The following is an 18,267-nucleotide window of genomic DNA, read 5'->3' on the forward strand; positions in this document are numbered from 1 at the left end:
TACACTGCACATACACCATACCAACGCGAACTCTCTAATCTCCCTACTGTACATACCACATACACCTCACACGATAATCACGTCCCGCCCGGCAAGGTGGCCTCTTCGGGGGTACACCGAGCCAATGTTCCCGTTGACCCCACGTTTTGACCTACTATATCAGTACAGTACCCCGGCAGCTCATGTCTACATAGGGCTTCGCCCTAACGCGACAATAAATGGGATTTACAAACAAACAATACATCGTCATGTCGCGGCCGCGCCACGTCCCCGCGATCCTCCCAGTGCCAATACCCTTTGGGATCCCCAAGCTGTCCGTTTCACTGACCATGTTCCCGTCAAGACACCCGCCGCAATGCCCTTCACCTTCTCCACGTACGTCGCCTCGCTACGTATTGTGCGCCGTTGGTGTTGTATATGTGCTGATGAAGAGGAAGCTTTTGTGTCGTAGGCGTGTGTCCGCAGAGCTGGCCGCCTATTTGGACGCGGTAGCTTCAGATCGGCGCGATGGGCGTAATATGTGTTAGACTGTAATAAATAGATGATAGTGTGGTCAGGCTATCTGCGTAGCTATAGGGGGTACGACGGCGACGCCGCGGTGTTGTTGGTCCACGCTCGCATCCTGATTATCAACAACCGTGCCGCAATGCAATCTGTGTGTGTTGAGGCTTCTAGGCGATATGCGGCGTCAATGCAACTCGACCGGTGAAGAGGACTACCAAGACGTTTTCAAGACCGCAGCAGGGAAATTTCGGACGTCCTTGAGACGAAGGATGTGACGAGGATGAGAGCTGCTAACAGCTCGCAAAAGCTATACATAAATAAATAAACAAAAAACTGTTGGCATATCACCAGTCTAACAACAGAACTCTGACGTCGGAAAGTAACTAGAAGAGCGTCGGCACTGCCAAGCACGACTGTACATATTTTGGAGACTCCCGGCGCCATTGTACGCAGGCCGCAAGTCGCTCGCACGATAGCACGTCCAAGCGCAGATGTAGTGTCCTATGCTTCAGCCAATACGATCCCCGCCGTCTCGCTACCAATCACCTCACGCTCCAGCCCATCATCATCCTCGAACTCGCCTTCGTCGACGTCCGCATCTTCATCATCATTCCAGCTGGCCCCAAATGCATCGACACCGCGCGCAAAGTCCATGTCAGGCATGGTTGCTAACTGAGACCCGCCGAGGTGGGAAGATGTCGACGCGCCATTAGTGCGAAGGCTCGCTTCTCGCAGGTTGAGGAGCATGCGCGAGGTTAAGATGGTCGATATTCTGCACATAGTGTTCAAAACGGGCAGTGAGTATCCGGTGAGACAACGGGGGTTTTAGTGGGTAAAATGACGAACGGCAATGTCAAGTAATTGAACAAACTACCATACGTCTGGAACGGTGGTAGCATTGAGTATGAGCAAAGCGCAACACCATGATGTTGTTGCATACTGTCCAATTGGTGGCAATGGTGATGCAGTTGGCGATGAAAAGCGATCTTATGAAGAACTCGCTGTTTAGGTCAACAGGGACAGTGACCATTGTTACTTACGCGAAGTATATAATTCCTGTATGGTAAGCAATTAGCTGTAAATTTTGCATGGGTGAGGAAGACGCAGGAACTGACCGTCTCTCAACAACAGTGAGCTGAGAGACACCTCGATGTTCGCCTCGCGGGAAAGTCGTACGACATTGTATGTGCGACGCCAGGTAACGATGAACACGATACCATCCGCAGCGATTGACGTGGCAATCGACACAATATACACTGTTGTGATTATATGAGTCTGTACGACGTTCTCACAAATTGGGACACATACATCTAGAAACAGCTAGGGTGGTCAGTTATGTCATAACACGCAAGGGTGTTGCATTTACAAACATGATGTCCACTAGTAGAGAGGCAGTGTAACTCTCAGCTATACACCCGACTGGCGGAGGGACAGCGACACCAGGCGTAGTACTACCTTCAAACTGCAAAATGTTACTGATTCATCAGGCAATGTCACAGGCTACCGCGCACTCACCACATCGTAAGCACTGCACAGAAGGAGCAACATGAAAACAATGATGGATAGTCGCCAATCTCTGCCATTGATAGCATAGACACGCAAGGCCGTTACGACTAGGACACAATCAGTATGATCTGGGTTGCAGCAAATGGAAATTACACTTATGCTCACCAGCTATAACGGCATCGTAGCTAGCCGTGATAGCCTGGAGTGCAATTGTTTCGGGAACTGCTCTAAGCAGCGCTCCCGTCAGTCTTCGTCTGCAAACAATACATGTCGAGAAACATTACCTCTAGGTTCAATGCTAGTGAACTATGATCTTGGAAGGGAGTTGTGCACGTAGCGGAGGTACTACGAGCTACATACCTTGCAATCCAGATACGTGAAGTTTTGAGCACCTAGCAGGCCGAAGTAGATGACGGTGAGCACTTCCAACAGTGCGTAGAGAGCCGAGACCAAGGAGTGGCCACAGCTCCATATCAAGTCAATCTCCCGTCCGGCGCAGATACAGCGATCAAACACATAGAGAGCTGGGATAGGCCTTATGTTCAGTGCTTGCCTGAGATATGTGACGACCGACCGATAGCAACCACAAGGAAGCAGTTATCGATGAACCTGTAGGTCTCTCAGTATGCAACATTCGGATAGGGCAGGTTACAGAGTGCTGACACAGATTGAAGAATGCTGACTGTGTCCTGCTCAATTTTGGATACGCTCATGATTTGCGGCAGAAGGGTAGACTATGAGTGAAGGTCAAAGTCATCGGCAGCCAGACCGGTTATAAGAACGTAGCAGAGCGCTTGAGGTGCGCTTGACGGCATACCACGATAGGCAATGTTTGAGAGTTATAGCTCGCCAAACAACGAGGCGGTACCGCAGGTGGTTCTCGTCAAACTCCAGAGACACCTGTGTGACTATGACTACATAATAGAACGACACGTTGAGGCCCGCCTACAACCATGCAGTATTTCACGACATCGGAATGATAGAATCCAGTAATTCATCTACTTACCAGACGAAGGCATACTAAGTACCCACGGTTTGTCGGCCTTCGGTCCTGCCGCACAGCGCGCAATTAGGTTCACTGGCGTACTACCTCCGGGTTCCTCAATAGAGTACCGCACGCAAATAGATGCGAGGCTGGGCTCCTAGGAAGGAATCACAGCACCGCATGCCAACAGATACGAGGCTGAAAGACTCGCGACAGGAACACGCTGCTATTCTTGCGCGACTTGTGTCTGAGCAGCTCGTGTTCTCCCGCATCTACGACCTCATCAACGCTCTCTGATATTTGTTCGGCTTTCGAGGCTTGCGTCAAAGAACATCGGAGGTTTCTAGAGATGTATCAACTTGATCAAGGTCCGAGAGAGAGATGAACAAGCCGGACGTGAGACTTAACTAGCGGCACAGAGTATCGCGCGATCGGGAAATGAAGTACGAAGATGTAGCCACCGGGGGAAAGGTGCAGTCCAACAGCGGTCACGAGCAGCGAATTATTCGCGCCCTCAAGGTTCAGCGTACTGTTTTGTGATGATCGTCAACTCATTCCAGATTATCATAGCACACGAACACACCGCTTAGATGAACAGTACCAGTTCTACATCAAATCATGGAGAGTTTGGAACGATTCTGGTAGGGAATCATTCAATTGCGCAGGGACTGTACCTATCTATGATACAAAAGGCGGCGGCAGTGCTTATATCGACTTGGTGAGCGAAGAGCAGTAAGTATCAAGCGCAGAACTGATCTCATGTTAACGGGCGAGTACGTACGGAATTCTGGAGCGTGCTTGCATTAGTCAAAGGCTGCGATGCGCTGAACTCAGTCGTTGCTGTTGCACTGGCTGCGCGAACTACTTTGTGATTCACCCGAAATAGAGCGCGCCTGAAATACACATCAATTCGCATAGGTGTCGAGGTACAGGCTGTGTACATACCATCTCTCAGGAACCGTGCGCTCACGGACATGTTTATGCCCTAGTAGTAGTACCTGCGCCGACATTACGGGTCACCGGAAAGTAAGACATACTCAGGCGTTCCGTAACGGACACAGATCACAAGCTGTTCAGGCTCAAAGCCACATACTTGATCATGAGATACCGTAGCCCGCACATGTCGTATCAGGGTTGAGAGGCTGCTGTCGTCATACTCTCGCCGTGGTGCGCACTCCGCTTTCAGAAATAGTGCGGACGAGATGCAGTCTCCTATTTTAGACACCACACCCCACGCCCGTCGTATCAAATGTCAGAGAACCGCGCTGCACTGACCCGGGCTGTCGCAAGAAAGACACGATGAAGCGTATGCCACAAACGCAATCCATATCGGATTCCGCGCTCGCAGGCGAGCCATGTCGTCTCTCCCTCTCGGAACATGCGTCGCGAAAGCGGGTCTCAGCATCTCCTCGAGTGCGTCCTTCAGCACACCCAGGATCGCGGACGGCAAGCATGATGGCGGCGCCCAAGGGTAGATGATACCATCGGATCCCGCCACGTCGAACTTGAACGTCTAGTGCGGATCCGTGTGCCGAGCGAGATGCTCGGCGAGTCAGGAACAGCACCAGCAGCACTGCTTCGCAGCGTCGATGACGCCCGTAGTTCCCTATTAGAGGCGGGAACGTCTCCAATCGCGGGAACAGAGAGGTCGCACGCGAAGGAAACCCACCTGGAGCGCGTCCTCCAATTCGCGAACGTCGGGCGCACAGCTGGGAACCAGAGATCCTTCGCTCCGGTCCCCGTCTCGTGTCGCATACATCAAGGACATCAGCGTGCTGCTTCAGGGCGTATTGTGCCCTTGCCCTGCTCTGGAATCCCAGACTCCTGCAGAGAGTCGTTTACCCTGCTCCGAGTGTCCATCTCGTGTCCCTCCGGCGCAGCGGGAAGGTTCCTTGCGGGTACATCGGACGTTGACACCGACGTAGCTACGGGAGGCGGGACGTTCACTATGTGGATAGTCGCCGGTACGTCGCTGCGCACCAGCGAGAGTCTGCTGCGGACATTCTTCGAGGCGGGGATCCGCACCACGACGGAGAGCATATAACGGAAGGCAAACGTCCCTGCGTCGCAGAGATCTTTGTCTTTGTCAGACATCGAGCGCGACATGTCAGTGGCTCACCATCTCGGAGCAGGAGGTACGCCAGCAAGACGTCCCGGTTGATCTCTCTTGCAAATCCTTCATGCCGTACGCACGCCGCCACGTACTGAGTAAGATAAGTGCATCAGCTACAAGGAAGCAAGCCGATGCATTAATGGAACCTTACAGTCGCACAAACACGAACTAATTCAGTCCTGCTGGCACCGTTTGAAGTGATAGAAGGATCCGCGTACACCTAAGGATGACGCCAAGGATGAGGATGAGTAACTTTAATGAAAAGGCGGTGGAAAATGGATATTACATAGAATATATGCACAGCTGTATGGGGAAGCTGGTTATCGCGGCTTCGGTTATGATCAGGTACACCTATCCGCCGCCGACAAACTGCGGACCTACGAACAAACGCACAATCATTCGTCGTCAGCTCATGCATATAGTGATCTCAGAATGAGATGCCCACATGTTCGGTGTATCATCAGCACGGGCACCATCGCCGGGACCGACTTCGGCATCGCCGCGAGCGGGGCGGCGGGGGTAGCGGCGGAGGCCTGCTATGGTGTGATCGCACCCGGAGCACCTACAACGTCCGTGAAAGTCATCTGTGCTACGCTGTGCCGGCTGAGCATTCGGTCGGCTACTTCCCAGCGGGATGACCGGGGCTTACTGAAGCGACGGGAGGAGCGGCGGGCGGAGGTCAGGTATTCGCTTGTGTCGTTCCGCGCGACAGGATTATTGGTGGTACGTCGACACGCGCGGCGGAGACGTGCTGGGGCTAGTGAGTGTCGGGCGGAACGACTACCGTGCAGGGCGGGTTCCTCGAGGTGTCGCGGGGACGTTGTGTTCGATCAGCTTCGGTGGTGAGGTTGTGCGACGTATCTCCGGCTTGGAACTGCGGTGAGGAGTTGAGTGGGTGGCTTTCAGCTGTGACCTTGCGTTCTGGCCGTATGCGGCTCGTTGGCAGCTGTTCGCGCCGCCACGGTTATTAAAACCCATGAGCCCGAACTGCGCTGGAGCCTAAAGATACTAGCACGTACCGATCGCACAAATACTCGTACCCCCCTTGTCCGTGGTACTCGAGGCCTCGAGCCAGGACGCCTTTTAAATACGCTTGGCTGAGACGTGTGCGGCAGCGTGTCATGAGTGCTAAGTGAAAGCGCGAGCCGCAGGTGGACGCGGTGGGCAGCAACTTGGAGGCGACCCAGCGAGGGCGAGGGGAGCACGGACAGGCGGGCCGTGCGACATCCGGGCGGGCGATGCCGGTGGATCGGTACATTCCGCGTTTCCGCCACAGACGCGTCGGTGGCTGTGCCCTCATTTGCTTACGCCGCCACGCTGACTGTGCTTCCTCGCTTCATGTCCTTGCTGGGCGTGCTGCGACATGACTGGTAAGGATAACCCTAGGAACACCTACTATCACCTATCACTCTAACTGTACTCTACAGGTACCCTGTGCCCGGCGGCGCGCATTTGTGGTTGGCGGTATGAGCGAGCGTCCTCGTCTTCTGTAGTCGATCGTACGCTCACTGTCACGGCCTCTCGCAGATACGCCCCGGCTACTGATATAAGTCCTCAGCTGCGCAATTCCTACCCCCCGCTTGCTCACGAACGTATTGCTCATGCTTCTCGCCATGTCCAGGTCGACACATCAAATTCAAGTCAGCATATCGACCGACGCGCGCCCACTGCGTCGCAGGACGCAGCCGCGGAACAGTGAGTGGCACGACCGGGGTGCCGTCCTCGATACGACGACGCATAATTGGACATCATCCGCGACAGGATCGACACAGAGGGTAAGCGGGAATACGAGGCGATCTATGCTACGTGAGTGGACGACTGTAGTGCATGCACACGTACTAGGTGAACTGAGTCGGGACAGTTAGGTTGGAGACAGCCTCGCAGGGAGTCCAGATCAGTGCTTCCAACACGAAAGCGCTCTGGAAATTCATTCCGGTGTGTAGCTCTCCTACCTGCGCTCTCTCGTTCCCTCGCCAACAAGGCCTCTTGTACAACACAGAGCGAGCTTCGAATGGCAACGCGCCGCCGAGTTACCAAGCACGGCCGTTAATTTCAGCGCGGTGCGTCTCTACAGCCTCTGCGGCAGATGCACCGTGATGAGAGCTCGCGGACTGCCGAGCCGCGCAACATCCGGGTGGGCGATGCCGGTGGATCGGTACATTCCGTGTTTCCGCCACAGGCGCGTCGGTGGCTCCCTCGTTTGCTTACGCCGCCACGCTGACCGCGCCTCGTTGTAAGTAAGTATGGCCGAGGCGAATTGCTCGTAGGCATGTTTTCTGTTGCAGCTGACTCTACTGACGTCTACTGGGCCAAGTTGCGAGAGACAGCCAATTCGCGCCGTCACAGCCGTCACCGACACAGCGGCCCCGTTGTACTGTTCAGGGAAAACGCCCAGGTACGCGACTTATCAAGGGACCAGTTCTTTCTGCCTCGTTAGTCTTTGTATACAAAGTTGCGCTCAGCTACTCACTCAGCGCTGCAGGTTCCGCCAACTGCGCGCATGTCTGATTGGCGGTATAAGCAAACGACCTCGTCTTCTGCATTCGATCGTACTCTGCACCTGCGCCATGCCCCCTTGACCCGGCGACGCACGCATCTCTCATTCCATAATCTTCAGGTTCCGAATACTGATGTAAGCCCTTGGCTGTGCGAACCCTACCCTCAGCTTGCTCTCGCCAACGGGCTGTTCACGCGTTCACGCTATATGATCCAGGCCGACGCATCAGATCCAAGATAGCATCGCAAGTCTGTTAGACATCCCCGCCACCCACTGGTTTATGGGCCGTCATCGATACGATGGTACATACCGTCCACGACGGGCTCGACGCAGTGTAGGCCCGGGCCGCGCGCAGTATGGGAATATCTATGATAATTTAAGTGCATGATGCCGATGCGCAACCACTTAGTTGAAGACAACCTCGCAGGGAGGCGCGGAGCAATACTTATGAGCTGCGGGAGCACTCTGGGTGTCCGCTCGGGTGAGTAGCTCTCATGCTTTGGTGCTCGTTCGTTCTTACTAACAAGGCCTGTACAACCACAGCAAGCCTTCCAGCTCACGATCCACCGCCGGGTCATTGGCCATGGTCGTGATCAGCGAAGAATGCGTACTCTTCGTCTGCCCAACACACAAGCCTATGCATCAATGCAGAATCGTCGCACAGGCGGTTCTCTCTACGCTCTCGGACCCGCAGGCACCCATAGTCACGGCCACGGGCAGCTCGGGCGCTAATGCGGTCGTCATCCCTTCCTGTCGCCGTGCTTCTACCTGAGCCTACAATACGTCCGTCCACAGGTCTCTCCTCTGGCGCTGCTGAGGGTGTTCATCCCTCCATCGCATCTTCGCCGCGTACGCCTATTCCGCCGCCTGCTTCTGCCCCGCCACCTATACAAGCGTGGCCCGTCTACATCATCACATCAGCGCGTCACGTCCCCGCGACCCTCCCAGGGCTCATGCCCTTCGGTATCCGCGGGCAGCCCTTTTTACCTGGCAGGTCCCCCGTCGTGACACCTACAGCAATGAGCAGTGCCACTCTCTGGCCCCGTGCCCACGGCAGTGAAGACCCCGCGCACTCCCTCCCGCTATGTATGAATCCCGTTACTTTGAGGTGCGCGTGTTAATGAAGAACGATTTTGTGGTAAATTCATGCTGTAACAGAGAGTTGGCCGCCTACTTGGCGGATGCGGGGTAGCTTCAAGTCAGCGCCATGGGCGTGAAGTTTGCTCGACTGTGATGGTTGGGTACAATTGGACACGGGGTTCGAGAAAACGGTGCCGTGGTAAGGCTATCTGCGTAGCACGGCGGCGACACGGCGGTGTTGATCGACGCGTGCAAACAACCGCGCCGCAATCGGATCTGTTTCGCCACAATTCTTGTGCCCGTTCATCGCATGTCGCCCACCCATACAAGCGAGCGCTGGGGCTTCTGGGCCATAGTATGCCGCACCGATGGTGTATTCCGCGCCTCGGTTTGTGCGCCACAGACGCCACACCATGTCTATGCCTAGCATTGCCACCCGAACTTGTGTAGTATTATCCTCAGCATCCTGGATCCATGTGAGTCGGATTGTTGAAGTTCAGTATGTCAGAACAATATCAGAAGATTGGGATTGAGAGAAGCGGGCGCGACAGGATTACCGGGATGTCTTCTTGAAGACTACAGCAGGTAGGTTTCGAAAGTCTTTGAGACAACGATGAAAGATACCAGCGGCTCGCAAACGCCATACATCAATGAACACATGAGCAATTGTCAACATTTTACATACTGCCAAGCACGACTACACGACTTTCGACGCAAATGTCATGTCCTACGCTCCAGCCGACTCAATCTCCGCCGTCTCTCTGCCCATCATCTCAACCTCTTGTCCTTCGTCATCCACGATCTCGCCTTCGTCGATCTCCCCATCTTCATCATCATTCCAGCTAGCTCCGAATGCACTAACACCCCGCGAGAAGTGTAGGTCAGATATGCCAGTCGCTGGCTGAGATGCGCCGAGGTGGGAAGACGTCGATGGGTCATGGCTATTAGCTTGGCCTTGAAGGCCTGCTTCTCGCAGGTTGAGGAGCATGCGCGAAATTATGATGCTCGTCAATCTGCGAATGGTATACAACGCGGGCAGTAAGCATCCGATGAGATAGCTGAGTCTGCGTGGATGAGATAACCAACGGAATAGTCATAGAATCAATTGGAACAACTGTCTGGAAAGGCGGCAGCATTGAGTATGAGCGAAGTCCGACACCATGATTCTAGCGCATACCTTCAAATCCGTAATAATGGTGATGCTGTTCAGTATGAAGAGCGATCTAATGAACGACCCTTTGTTTGAGTCGACAGGGACAGGAACCGGTGTTACCAACGCGAAGTAGATAGCTCCTGTATGGTGTACCATCAGCTCCGCACATTTCACAACTGAACGACACTTGAACTGACCGTCTCGTAGCAGCAGTGAGCTCACTGTAGATGCTTCAATACTCTGCTCGCGGGATAGTCGTGCCACATGGTAGGTGCGGCGCCAGATCACCATGAACACGATAGCATCGGCAGCTATTGATGTGACAAGCGACGCGATGTAGACTGATGTGTCATATGAGTATGTGCGATGTTCTCATAAATTGAGGCACAGACATCTAGAAACAATGAGGCCGGTCAATTTGTTATAGGATGCATGGAAATTCCATAGACGAACGGTGAATTTGCCGGTGAGGCAACATAATCTATGCAACCGATGGGTGGAGGGGCATCAACGGAAAAGACATCAATGCCCTCGAACTGCAAAGTGTTAATGGTTCAACGTTCATCAGACAATCAATTGGACTGGTAGGCACTCGCCAGGTCGTAAGCACTGCGGAGAAGAAGTAATGGGAAGACGACGGCAGATACTATCCGCCAATCATATCTGCCGTTGATAGCATAGACACGTAGGGTAGCTATGACTAGGATATAATCAGTACGCTGTGAGAGGAAGTAATCAGAAAATACGCTGACCAGCAATGACCGCATAGTAGCTAGCAGTGATAGCCTGTACTGCACTATCTTCGGGAACTGCTCTGATCGGCACTCCTGTCAGGTTTTATTCGCGGACCCTGCACAGTGCTAAGAAACGTTACCTCTAGGTCCAACACTTGTGAGTTGTGATCCACCGAGGGAGTTGTGCACGTAGCGGAGCTTAAAATAAGCTACCTACCTTGCAATCCACATAAACGAGGTCTTGACCAGCTGTCAGGCCCAAGTAGAGGACGGTGAACACTTCCAACAGTGTGTAGAGAGCCGAGACCAAGGAATAGCCACGGCTCCATATCAGGTCAATTTCACGTCCCACGCGGATACAGCGATCGAATGCGTAGACAGCTGGGATAGACGTTAGGGTGAATACTCTCGAGAGAGATGTTACAACTGACCGATAGCAGCCACAAGAAAGCAATTATTGATGAATCTGTAGATTACTCAGTATGTAACATACGGACAGGGAGGTTACGAATTGCTCACACAGACTGAAGCGCACTGGCTTCGGCTTGATCAATTGAGGTACTCATGGTACGTGGTCGAAGGACAGGTTGATGGCATCTGCTGCGAGACTGGTTTATAAGGAGCTAGCAGAGCTCGAAGTATATTTGCCGGCATATCACACTACTCAAGCTTTACGAGTCGAGGCAATAGGTCGCCGAACAGTCGGAGGCTGTGAGGCGATGGCTGCAGGTAGTTCTCGTCAAGTCACCGAGGCGAATGGTATGGCTGTGACCACTGACCGGAATTCCACATTAAAGTCCAGTCACGATCTATCAAAACCTTGTGAGATCAGTTTGGATATCGTTTTGTAAGTTGATGATCCATTGGGCTGATATGGAACGAAAGGTAGAATGCTTACCGTTTTCATCATGCCACAGTATCAGAAGACAGCCTCCTCAGCGGTTTGGGCAAGGAAGCTAATGACCTTCGCCCCATTCAGTTCGCGATGAAGTCCTACGTGTTGCCCATGAGTCCTTAACAGAGTGATGGACGCCGACAGATACGAGGCTAGACGGCTTGCGACGGGACCATGCTGCCATTCTTGCACCCTTTGCATCCAAGAGCTACTCGAGTTCTCCCGCCGATCAGCAACCCCAGCAACACTATAGTTCTATCTGATATCTGTCTGAGGCATGCGTCAAACAAACTCAGATATTTCAAAGATGTAGAACCTTGATCAAGATCCGACAGGGAGAGCGGAGCAATGTGAATGTTGACTAGCAGCAATCGGGAGACGAAGTACTTTGGCGGAAGTCAATGAGGACGCTTGTACGAGAAGTCAGCTGGCGAGGGAAGGGGCAGGAGGAGAAACACTGGAGTTTGTCTCGGTAAAGTTGACAGTCTCGAGCAAACGTCTACAAGTAAGCGAACGTGGTGCATGGTAAGGACCGGTACTAGCTACGGTGAACGGCGGATAAGCTCACCTGCGACGGGAGGTCCATGGAGTACAGTTGCATCGTGATGTTGAGTGGCAATTGTACTGAGAATAGCCACAACGAGTAACTGTTTGTCCGAAGGGTAGTCATGGTTCAGCGCTCAGCCTGAGTGGACTGCTTCCAAAACCATCAATTCATGACAGATAATCATTCCTGGACACGCACCATTGATACGAACAGCGCCAGTTCGACATTCGTTGAACAGTAGGCTATATCAATGCCGCAGGGCAGTTATCGGTTGCAAAAACGGTCCTTAGCTGTACGCCGATAATCAACGAGGCAGTGGCAACAGGTGAAGAGTAGACACTACTGTAGTGAACGAATAGAGGTAAGTGTCAAGTGCAGATATATGCTCATCGCAGCCGCCTTTGCACGGCGGGCTAGGCACTGTACGGACTCACTGTCAGGCTTCAACATCAGCATTTTCAGATGCTAGAGGTGATGATGTGGCCATTCGGTGACCGAGTTGTCGTTTTCAGGGTCGAGTGCGTACCGGATTTTACAGACACTGAAACGTGCTCTGAGGCTTGCAGCAGTTCAGAGCTACAGCGCGTGTACTCGCGATCCTCAGGATCTAGGTTCGACACAAACTGAAACTGCCAATTACATAATAACAGGGTTCGGCAACCGTGAGGGTTACCCGCGTCGTAGAGGAGAGAATACAGTGTTCATGAAGAGATAATCCCTGCGTTGGCAGTTGGCGACTTCCTAGGCCTAGCGGCATCGAATGACCCTTCGATTAATGCAAGTAAGGAGCCGTATTATTATTCAGTGGTAATTCCAAAGACGCACTTTGTGAGGCCTTGTCCCAGCTGCAACCAGAGCTAGACACACAGCGACAACGCGGTATCGACTCCGAGTCCATACCACGCGTCGAGTTGCGCGTCAAAGACGAGACGCGTGTCGCAACGCCGCTGTCAGTGCCAGCCCACCTCGCCGCCTTGCTTACTTACACCGCGATGCTGATCCTGAATGCAACCTGAAAGACCTCAAACCGATCGCGACTCTCATGCTCCGTACCCAGCGATGCGCCACTCACTCCGACTCGGACAACGAATGCTGCGGCGTAAGTCGAGCCTCATGGGCCGTCTGTAAGCACCGATTATACAGCCTGCGATGTACCGAGAGTGAGATTAGTACCGAGAGTGAGATTAGTACCGAGAGTGAAATGTACCGAGAGTGACAGGGAACTGAGCCTCGAATTTAACGACACCATACCATGAGTAGCATGCCACTCTGCGCCCCCCGCCGTCCTTGCCCCCGCCGCCGCCGTTGGCACCGACGCTGGCGATGGTGCCCCTGCTGATTCGGATGTCCTGCCGCTGGGTGAGTCGCGAGCCGTTGCTCTCGGGCTTGCTATATCTTGGAACCGGCATACGCGAAACGTTGCAGATTCTCTGCGTGGCAAGCCTGAGCTCAAGCCTTGGATGTCCTCGACGATAACGGTTGATGGACGTTGAGGTTCCCGTAGCTACGGGTGCTCTTTCGTGCTCCAGACCTGCTCCAGACATTTCATCCGAGGCGTTTTGACGTCATTCAGCATGCATGTTCGTACCAACTCACGTCTGTCTGAGTTGTCCTGAGGTGGCTACGCGCGTGAGGTGACGATGAATGTGTGTATGCTGTGCGTACCCGAATCTCCCGAAGGCGTGATAGCGGAGGATTGTTATGGTGTCCGCACAGCTGTATGTATGCATCAGTCCGGGATTGTGGCCTCATGTCCTGCGTAGATGTCTTACCTCGGTTCCGATGACGCACGCAGAATCCAGGGTCTGCTATGCGCTGTCGTATACTAGATCGGCTTGTCCGTTGGACGCTGGGTACGGAGGAACTGCCTATCAACCCAACTGACACAATTTGTACTGTCTGAGCGCGCGCTAGCGCCCACGCCGCCGGCTGAGTGTTCGATAGCCTACTTCCCGGTAGTACCAAGAGAGCGTGCTGGACCTGCGGGACGAGCGGCAGGTGGAGGTGAGCCCGAGGCACGCATTCGCTCGTATCGTTCGGCGCGACGGGGAAGAGGGGATGGACGGTCAAAGGCAGGACAACAGGGGCTGGCGCAGGATTTCTGTGTCGCCGGGTCCGAGTCTGCGTCTGCGCTGGGACGGGCGCGGTGGAGACGTGCTAGTCATGTTGCATCTCGGGCGGGCGGACGTGCCTTGTCTCCAGTGCCCAGTCTGAGGGTGACCGTTTGCCTAGGGTAGGGTGGCGGGGCGGTGGTGACTTGCTGCCGCTGTTTCTGTGTCTGCGCTTCGGGCGGGACGACGTGTGCTCGGGGCGGATCGCGCGACGAGTCGCGCGGGCGTTGAATTTGTCCGGCTTCGGTAGCGAGGTTATGCGACGTCTCTCGGGCTTGGTACTCGAGTTAGCGAGTGAGTGACACGGGCGTACGTATGAGGGCGGACCATCAGAGGTCTTGGGCCGCTTGTCATGCCTATTCGCTCGTGACGTTCGAGGAGTGGTGGGACGAGCCGTGTGGGCGCTGGCGGGCCTCCGGTGGGACGACGGGGCTGGCCCGCACGCGCCATCTCCCTGTCGCCGGGTCTGAGTCTGCGTCGGCGCTGAGAGAAGGACGACGGGGGCCCGGGAGAGGGTTGAAGGCATGGTGCTGTTGTTGCGTCTCAGGCGAGGCAGGCGTGCACTGTTGCCGGTTCTCGGTCTTAGTAGGAGTTGGGGTATCGGGCGGGATGACGGGCGCGCTCGAGACGTGCTGCGTCGGTTGAGTGTCGGGCGGGATGACGGGTGCCAGGGTGGATTCCTCGAGGTGTCGCGTGCGCGGTGGGTTCGGCCGGCCGGTGATGAGGCTGTGGGACGTGTCTGGCTCTATGCTGGGATTGAGATGAGTGGAGCTTGAGAAAGGGAGACAGGTGTGCATACGCAGGCGAAGTTCCAGAGGTCCCGGGATGCTTCGGGTCTCTGGCCTGGTACTGGGGTCGGGAGAGGAATACATGAGAAGGGAGGGAAGATGAAGTGCGGACGAGGGTGAACCATCAAAGGTCTTGTGTTGCTTCGAGGTGTGGCCTTTCGTTCTGGGCATATGCGAGTCGTTGGTAGCTATTCGAAACAGCACATTCCTGAGGAACTATGAACAAGAAATGCACCGGGAAAGGAAGATCGTCACGCACCAATGGTACAGAACTCGTGCTCCGCCTTGTCCGTCGCACTCATCTCTCCTCATCACCTAATCAACAACAACAGCGTGTGGGCGTCGGAGGACAGGTACCTCGCGCGATGCATGCGGAGAAGTTGGAGGAAAAGATCCCATGAGAGGGTCCGCTCTCCTCGACGGCGGAGATCATGTGATGTCGATGTGCAGCGCGAAAGCCATGACCTCGCACAGACCGTAGAGGTGACTCAGCGCCAGCGAAGGCTATGCCCGGGAGGCCTTGGCAGACCAGGTCGAGGTAGCCGCGTCGGAGGACAGATGTACTACCACAGCAGGTACAGCCTCGAGTCCGGAGACGATCGAAGGGATGATAAGGAGCAGCGGCGCCCCGCTCACACACCAGGCCGGTCAGAGTATGGGACCCGACAAGAATGAGTAGGTGTTCCGGAGGCTGCGAGAGGTCGCATGATCGGGAAGAGAACAAGGTTGGATGGGCTGGCCGCACGGGTACTGCGCAGGACGCTGTAGGACTCTCTGTGAACCCGCATGGGGGATGTGTGCGGTAGGTTGTGAGCGGCGAACGCGCGAGCTGCAGATGGCGGCGGGACGCGACTTGGACGACTGTGATGAGAGCTCGCGGACTGCCGGGCCGCGCATTGGCATCTGGCTGCTTACGCCGCCACGCTGACCGTGTCTACTCGCCCCTCCTCGTTGTATGTCCTTCTGGACATGCTGTGACACGGCCGGGGAGAATTACTCTACAAACACCTCCTATCGCAGCTCACTCCATACATGTCTACTGCGCCAAAGTCGGAGTCCCGAAAGACTGTCAATTAGCTCACCGTAGCCGTCGCCGACACGGCGGCACCGTTGTACTTCGCACAGGACGTGAGATGCGTGGTGCTCACTGACAGCGGTCAGGTCAGTGGCCTATCAGGGAATTGTCTCTCCCTACCTTTGTGTACACAAGAACAGCGACTCACCGAACTCTACCTGTACCCGGCTGCGCTTATGTGTGGTTGGCGGCACGAGCGAGCGACGTCGTCTCATGATGCATTCAATAGTACGCTCACTGTCCTGGCCTCTCGTACTTAGATACGTACCGGCTACTGAAGTAAGTCCTTAGCTGCGCGATCCCTACCCCCGCTTGCTCACGAACGTATTGCTCACGTGTTCTCGCCATGTCCGGGTCGACACTCTAATTCAAGTCAGCATAGCAATCCCCGCCACCATCGACCGACGCGCGCCCACTGCGTCGTCGGATGCACTCGGGGAACAGTGGGCCCACGGCCGGGGTGCCGTCGTCGATACACATATTTCATCCTGGACATCATCCGCGACAGGATCGGCGCAGCGGGCAAGCGGCGGTGGAGGTACGAGGCGATCTATGCTACGTGAGTGGACGACTATAGTGCATGTATGCATGCCAGGTGAGCTCATGTGGGATGTTTACGCTGGAGACAGCCTCGCACGGAAGCCCAGATCAGTGGTTGCAAGCCGCGAAGGCGCTCTCGACATTCACTCCGGTGTGTAGCTCTCCTACCTGGGCTCTAAACTTCGCTCGCTAACAAGGCATGTTGTACAATGTACAGCAAGCCTTGGATGGAAACGCGCCGCCGAGTCACCAAGCACTAGCCCGGTGCATCTCCGCAGCATCTACGGTAGACGTACCGCACAGGCGGGTCGGCTTACGCCATCGGACCTGGCGGTGCGCACCCGCTGTCTCGACTACGGGCAACCTGGACTTGAACGTGATCGTTTTCAAGTCGCCGTGGTGCAACACCCCGCGCCACGTCTAGTACCCACAAGTATTTCCTTTTCCGCCGCCGAGGGCACCTTCGCCGCGTACTCTGATCCGACCGCCCGGCAGCTTTTCTTTGCTTTTCTCTTCTCACAACCTGTCCTCTGCCTCACGCGCTGAGCTCTATACTTCGCAGCTGCAGTCTTTAGTCGACCCCGGCGAGATAATTACAGACACGCCGCAAGTGGCTAAGGGGCGCCTCGCAGCTTGACCTCTTTGTCGACGACGACGAACCGCCCGCCCCACATGGACCCGCTTTCAATCGGTGGCGAGGCACCCGCCGCCCGCCAGTCGATTTTCGGTTCTTTCCTCCGCCCATGCCGCTATCATATGTATGATATTCCGTTGTTCTTGAACGTATGCACTGATGAAGAAGTCGTTTGGTGTCGTAGGCGTATTGGCGCAGAGTCAGTAGCCTACTTGGCCATATTGTAGGCGCGGCGGGCGTGGGCGGGTTAGACTGTAGCAATTGGGTGCCATCGGTCGTGGGGCTCGGAGATGCTGCTGTCACGGATCGGCGATCTGGAAGGATTGGGAAGCGGACAGGGGATGACTACATGTCTTCTAGACAGCAGGAAGGGTGTCGGAGATGCTTGTGAGACGAAGGATGTAGTGGCAATACAAAGCTGCCAACAGCTCGCAAACGCTATACATAAACCGATACACGATCGAAAACTAGTCCAACAACAGAATACAGACTTTGAGCAACGAGACTTAGTGGACGTCGGCCACCGCCAAGCACCACTGTACAAAGTTTTGAGACCTTTCGATACCGTCATATGCAGCCCCTCAGCGACACCGTGAATCCGCTCAAACGCAGATGGAGTGTCCTACGCCGCTATCGTCTCGGACCGGATCTCCTCCGTCTTGCTGCCCATCACCTCAAGCTTCATCTCGCCGTCATCCTCGAACTCGTCTTCGTCTATGTCTGCATCTCCATTGTCATGCCAGCTGGCCCCGAATGCATCGACACCCCGCGAGAAGGCTATGTCAGGCATGGTCGCTGCCTGAGGCGCGCCAAGGTTGGAAGAAACTGACGTCGGGGAGCCATTGATGCGAAGGCTCGCTTCTCGCAGGTTCAGGAGCATGTGCGAGACGAGGATGGTCGATATTCTGCAGAGTACAAAACGGGCTATCTGGCGAGATAGCGGAGGCTTTCGTGAGTGAAATGACGAACGGCACTGTCATGTACCTTGTTATGCCATAGAGCTCCTGGATAGGCGGCAGCGTGAAGTATGAGCAAAGCGCAATACCATAATGTTAGAGCATTAGTACCGGCGCCGTCGAATAGGTAACAATGGTGATGCAGTTAA

The 18,267-nt window shown here is 54.8% G+C and overlaps 4 protein-coding genes across 4 annotated transcripts; 1 reads left to right on the plus strand and 3 right to left on the minus strand.

The window, feature by feature from the left end:
- Positions 1 to 1,005: 1,005 nt before the first annotated feature.
- Positions 1,006 to 5,101, minus strand: C8Q71DRAFT_728316 (uncharacterized protein; the record flags this gene model as incomplete). The annotated part of the gene is made up of 19 exons (XM_047921944.1): positions 1,006 to 1,276; positions 1,545 to 1,560; positions 1,620 to 1,760; positions 1,813 to 1,814; positions 1,875 to 1,966; positions 2,020 to 2,117; positions 2,176 to 2,264; positions 2,371 to 2,402; positions 2,694 to 2,744; positions 2,828 to 2,889; positions 3,017 to 3,152; positions 3,203 to 3,338; positions 3,399 to 3,524; positions 3,579 to 3,601; positions 3,777 to 3,888; positions 3,941 to 3,993; positions 4,089 to 4,174; positions 4,221 to 4,803; positions 4,838 to 5,101. 19 exons carry the CDS (start codon positions 5,099 to 5,101, stop codon positions 1,006 to 1,008), a joined length of 2,373 nt encoding a protein of 790 aa, XP_047772633.1.
- Positions 5,102 to 9,337: 4,236 nt separating this feature from the next.
- Positions 9,338 to 11,138, minus strand: C8Q71DRAFT_891583 (uncharacterized protein; the record flags this gene model as incomplete). The annotated part of the gene is made up of 10 exons (XM_047928669.1): positions 9,338 to 9,698; positions 9,772 to 9,803; positions 9,863 to 9,978; positions 10,036 to 10,179; positions 10,231 to 10,319; positions 10,421 to 10,538; positions 10,591 to 10,665; positions 10,786 to 10,953; positions 11,004 to 11,038; positions 11,092 to 11,138. The coding sequence occupies 10 exons, from the start codon at positions 11,136 to 11,138 to the stop codon at positions 9,413 to 9,415; spliced, it is 1,110 nt and encodes a 369-aa protein (XP_047772634.1). The 3' UTR covers positions 9,338 to 9,412.
- Positions 11,139 to 13,829: 2,691 nt separating this feature from the next.
- Positions 13,830 to 15,434, minus strand: C8Q71DRAFT_449868 (uncharacterized protein). Its single transcript, XM_047918613.1, has 3 exons — positions 15,173 to 15,434; positions 14,925 to 15,121; positions 13,830 to 14,870 (listed from the first exon to the last, which is right to left on the minus strand). Exons 2-3 carry the CDS (start codon positions 15,036 to 15,038, stop codon positions 14,172 to 14,174), a joined length of 813 nt encoding a protein of 270 aa, XP_047772635.1. The 5' UTR covers positions 15,039 to 15,121; positions 15,173 to 15,434; the 3' UTR covers positions 13,830 to 14,171.
- Positions 15,435 to 15,868: 434 nt separating this feature from the next.
- Positions 15,869 to 17,212, plus strand: C8Q71DRAFT_449894 (uncharacterized protein). The gene is made up of 5 exons (XM_047918614.1): positions 15,869 to 16,074; positions 16,129 to 16,267; positions 16,366 to 16,547; positions 16,618 to 16,679; positions 16,746 to 17,212. The coding sequence occupies exons 2-5, from the start codon at positions 16,202 to 16,204 to the stop codon at positions 17,072 to 17,074; spliced, it is 639 nt and encodes a 212-aa protein (XP_047772636.1). The 5' UTR covers positions 15,869 to 16,074; positions 16,129 to 16,201; the 3' UTR covers positions 17,075 to 17,212.
- Positions 17,213 to 18,267: the final 1,055 nt, after the last annotated feature.

This window comes from Rhodofomes roseus (assembly GCF_022264815.1).
Source record: "Rhodofomes roseus strain CIRM-BRFM 1785 chromosome Unknown C8Q71scaffold_43, whole genome shotgun sequence".
Taxonomy (NCBI): Eukaryota; Fungi; Basidiomycota; class Agaricomycetes; order Polyporales; family Fomitopsidaceae; genus Rhodofomes; species Rhodofomes roseus.

Bases quoted from the DNA above. Each gene is read 5' to 3' on its own strand.
- C8Q71DRAFT_449868 (XM_047918613.1), bottom strand. From the start codon at position 15,038: ATGGTTCACCCTCGTCCGCACTTCATCTTCCCTCCCTTCTCATGTATT. The intron at 14,871-14,924 runs GTATGCACACCT...ATCCCAGCATAG, and splicing joins ACCTCTGGAACTTCGCCTGC to AGCCAGACACGTCCCACAGC.
- C8Q71DRAFT_449894 (XM_047918614.1), top strand. From the start codon at position 16,202: ATGATGCATTCAATAGTACGCTCACTGTCCTGGCCTCTCGTACTTAGA. The intron at 16,268-16,365 runs GTAAGTCCTTAG...AATTCAAGTCAG, and splicing joins GATACGTACCGGCTACTGAA to CATAGCAATCCCCGCCACCA. The intron at 16,680-16,745 runs GTGTGTAGCTCT...TACAATGTACAG, and splicing joins CGCTCTCGACATTCACTCCG to CAAGCCTTGGATGGAAACGC.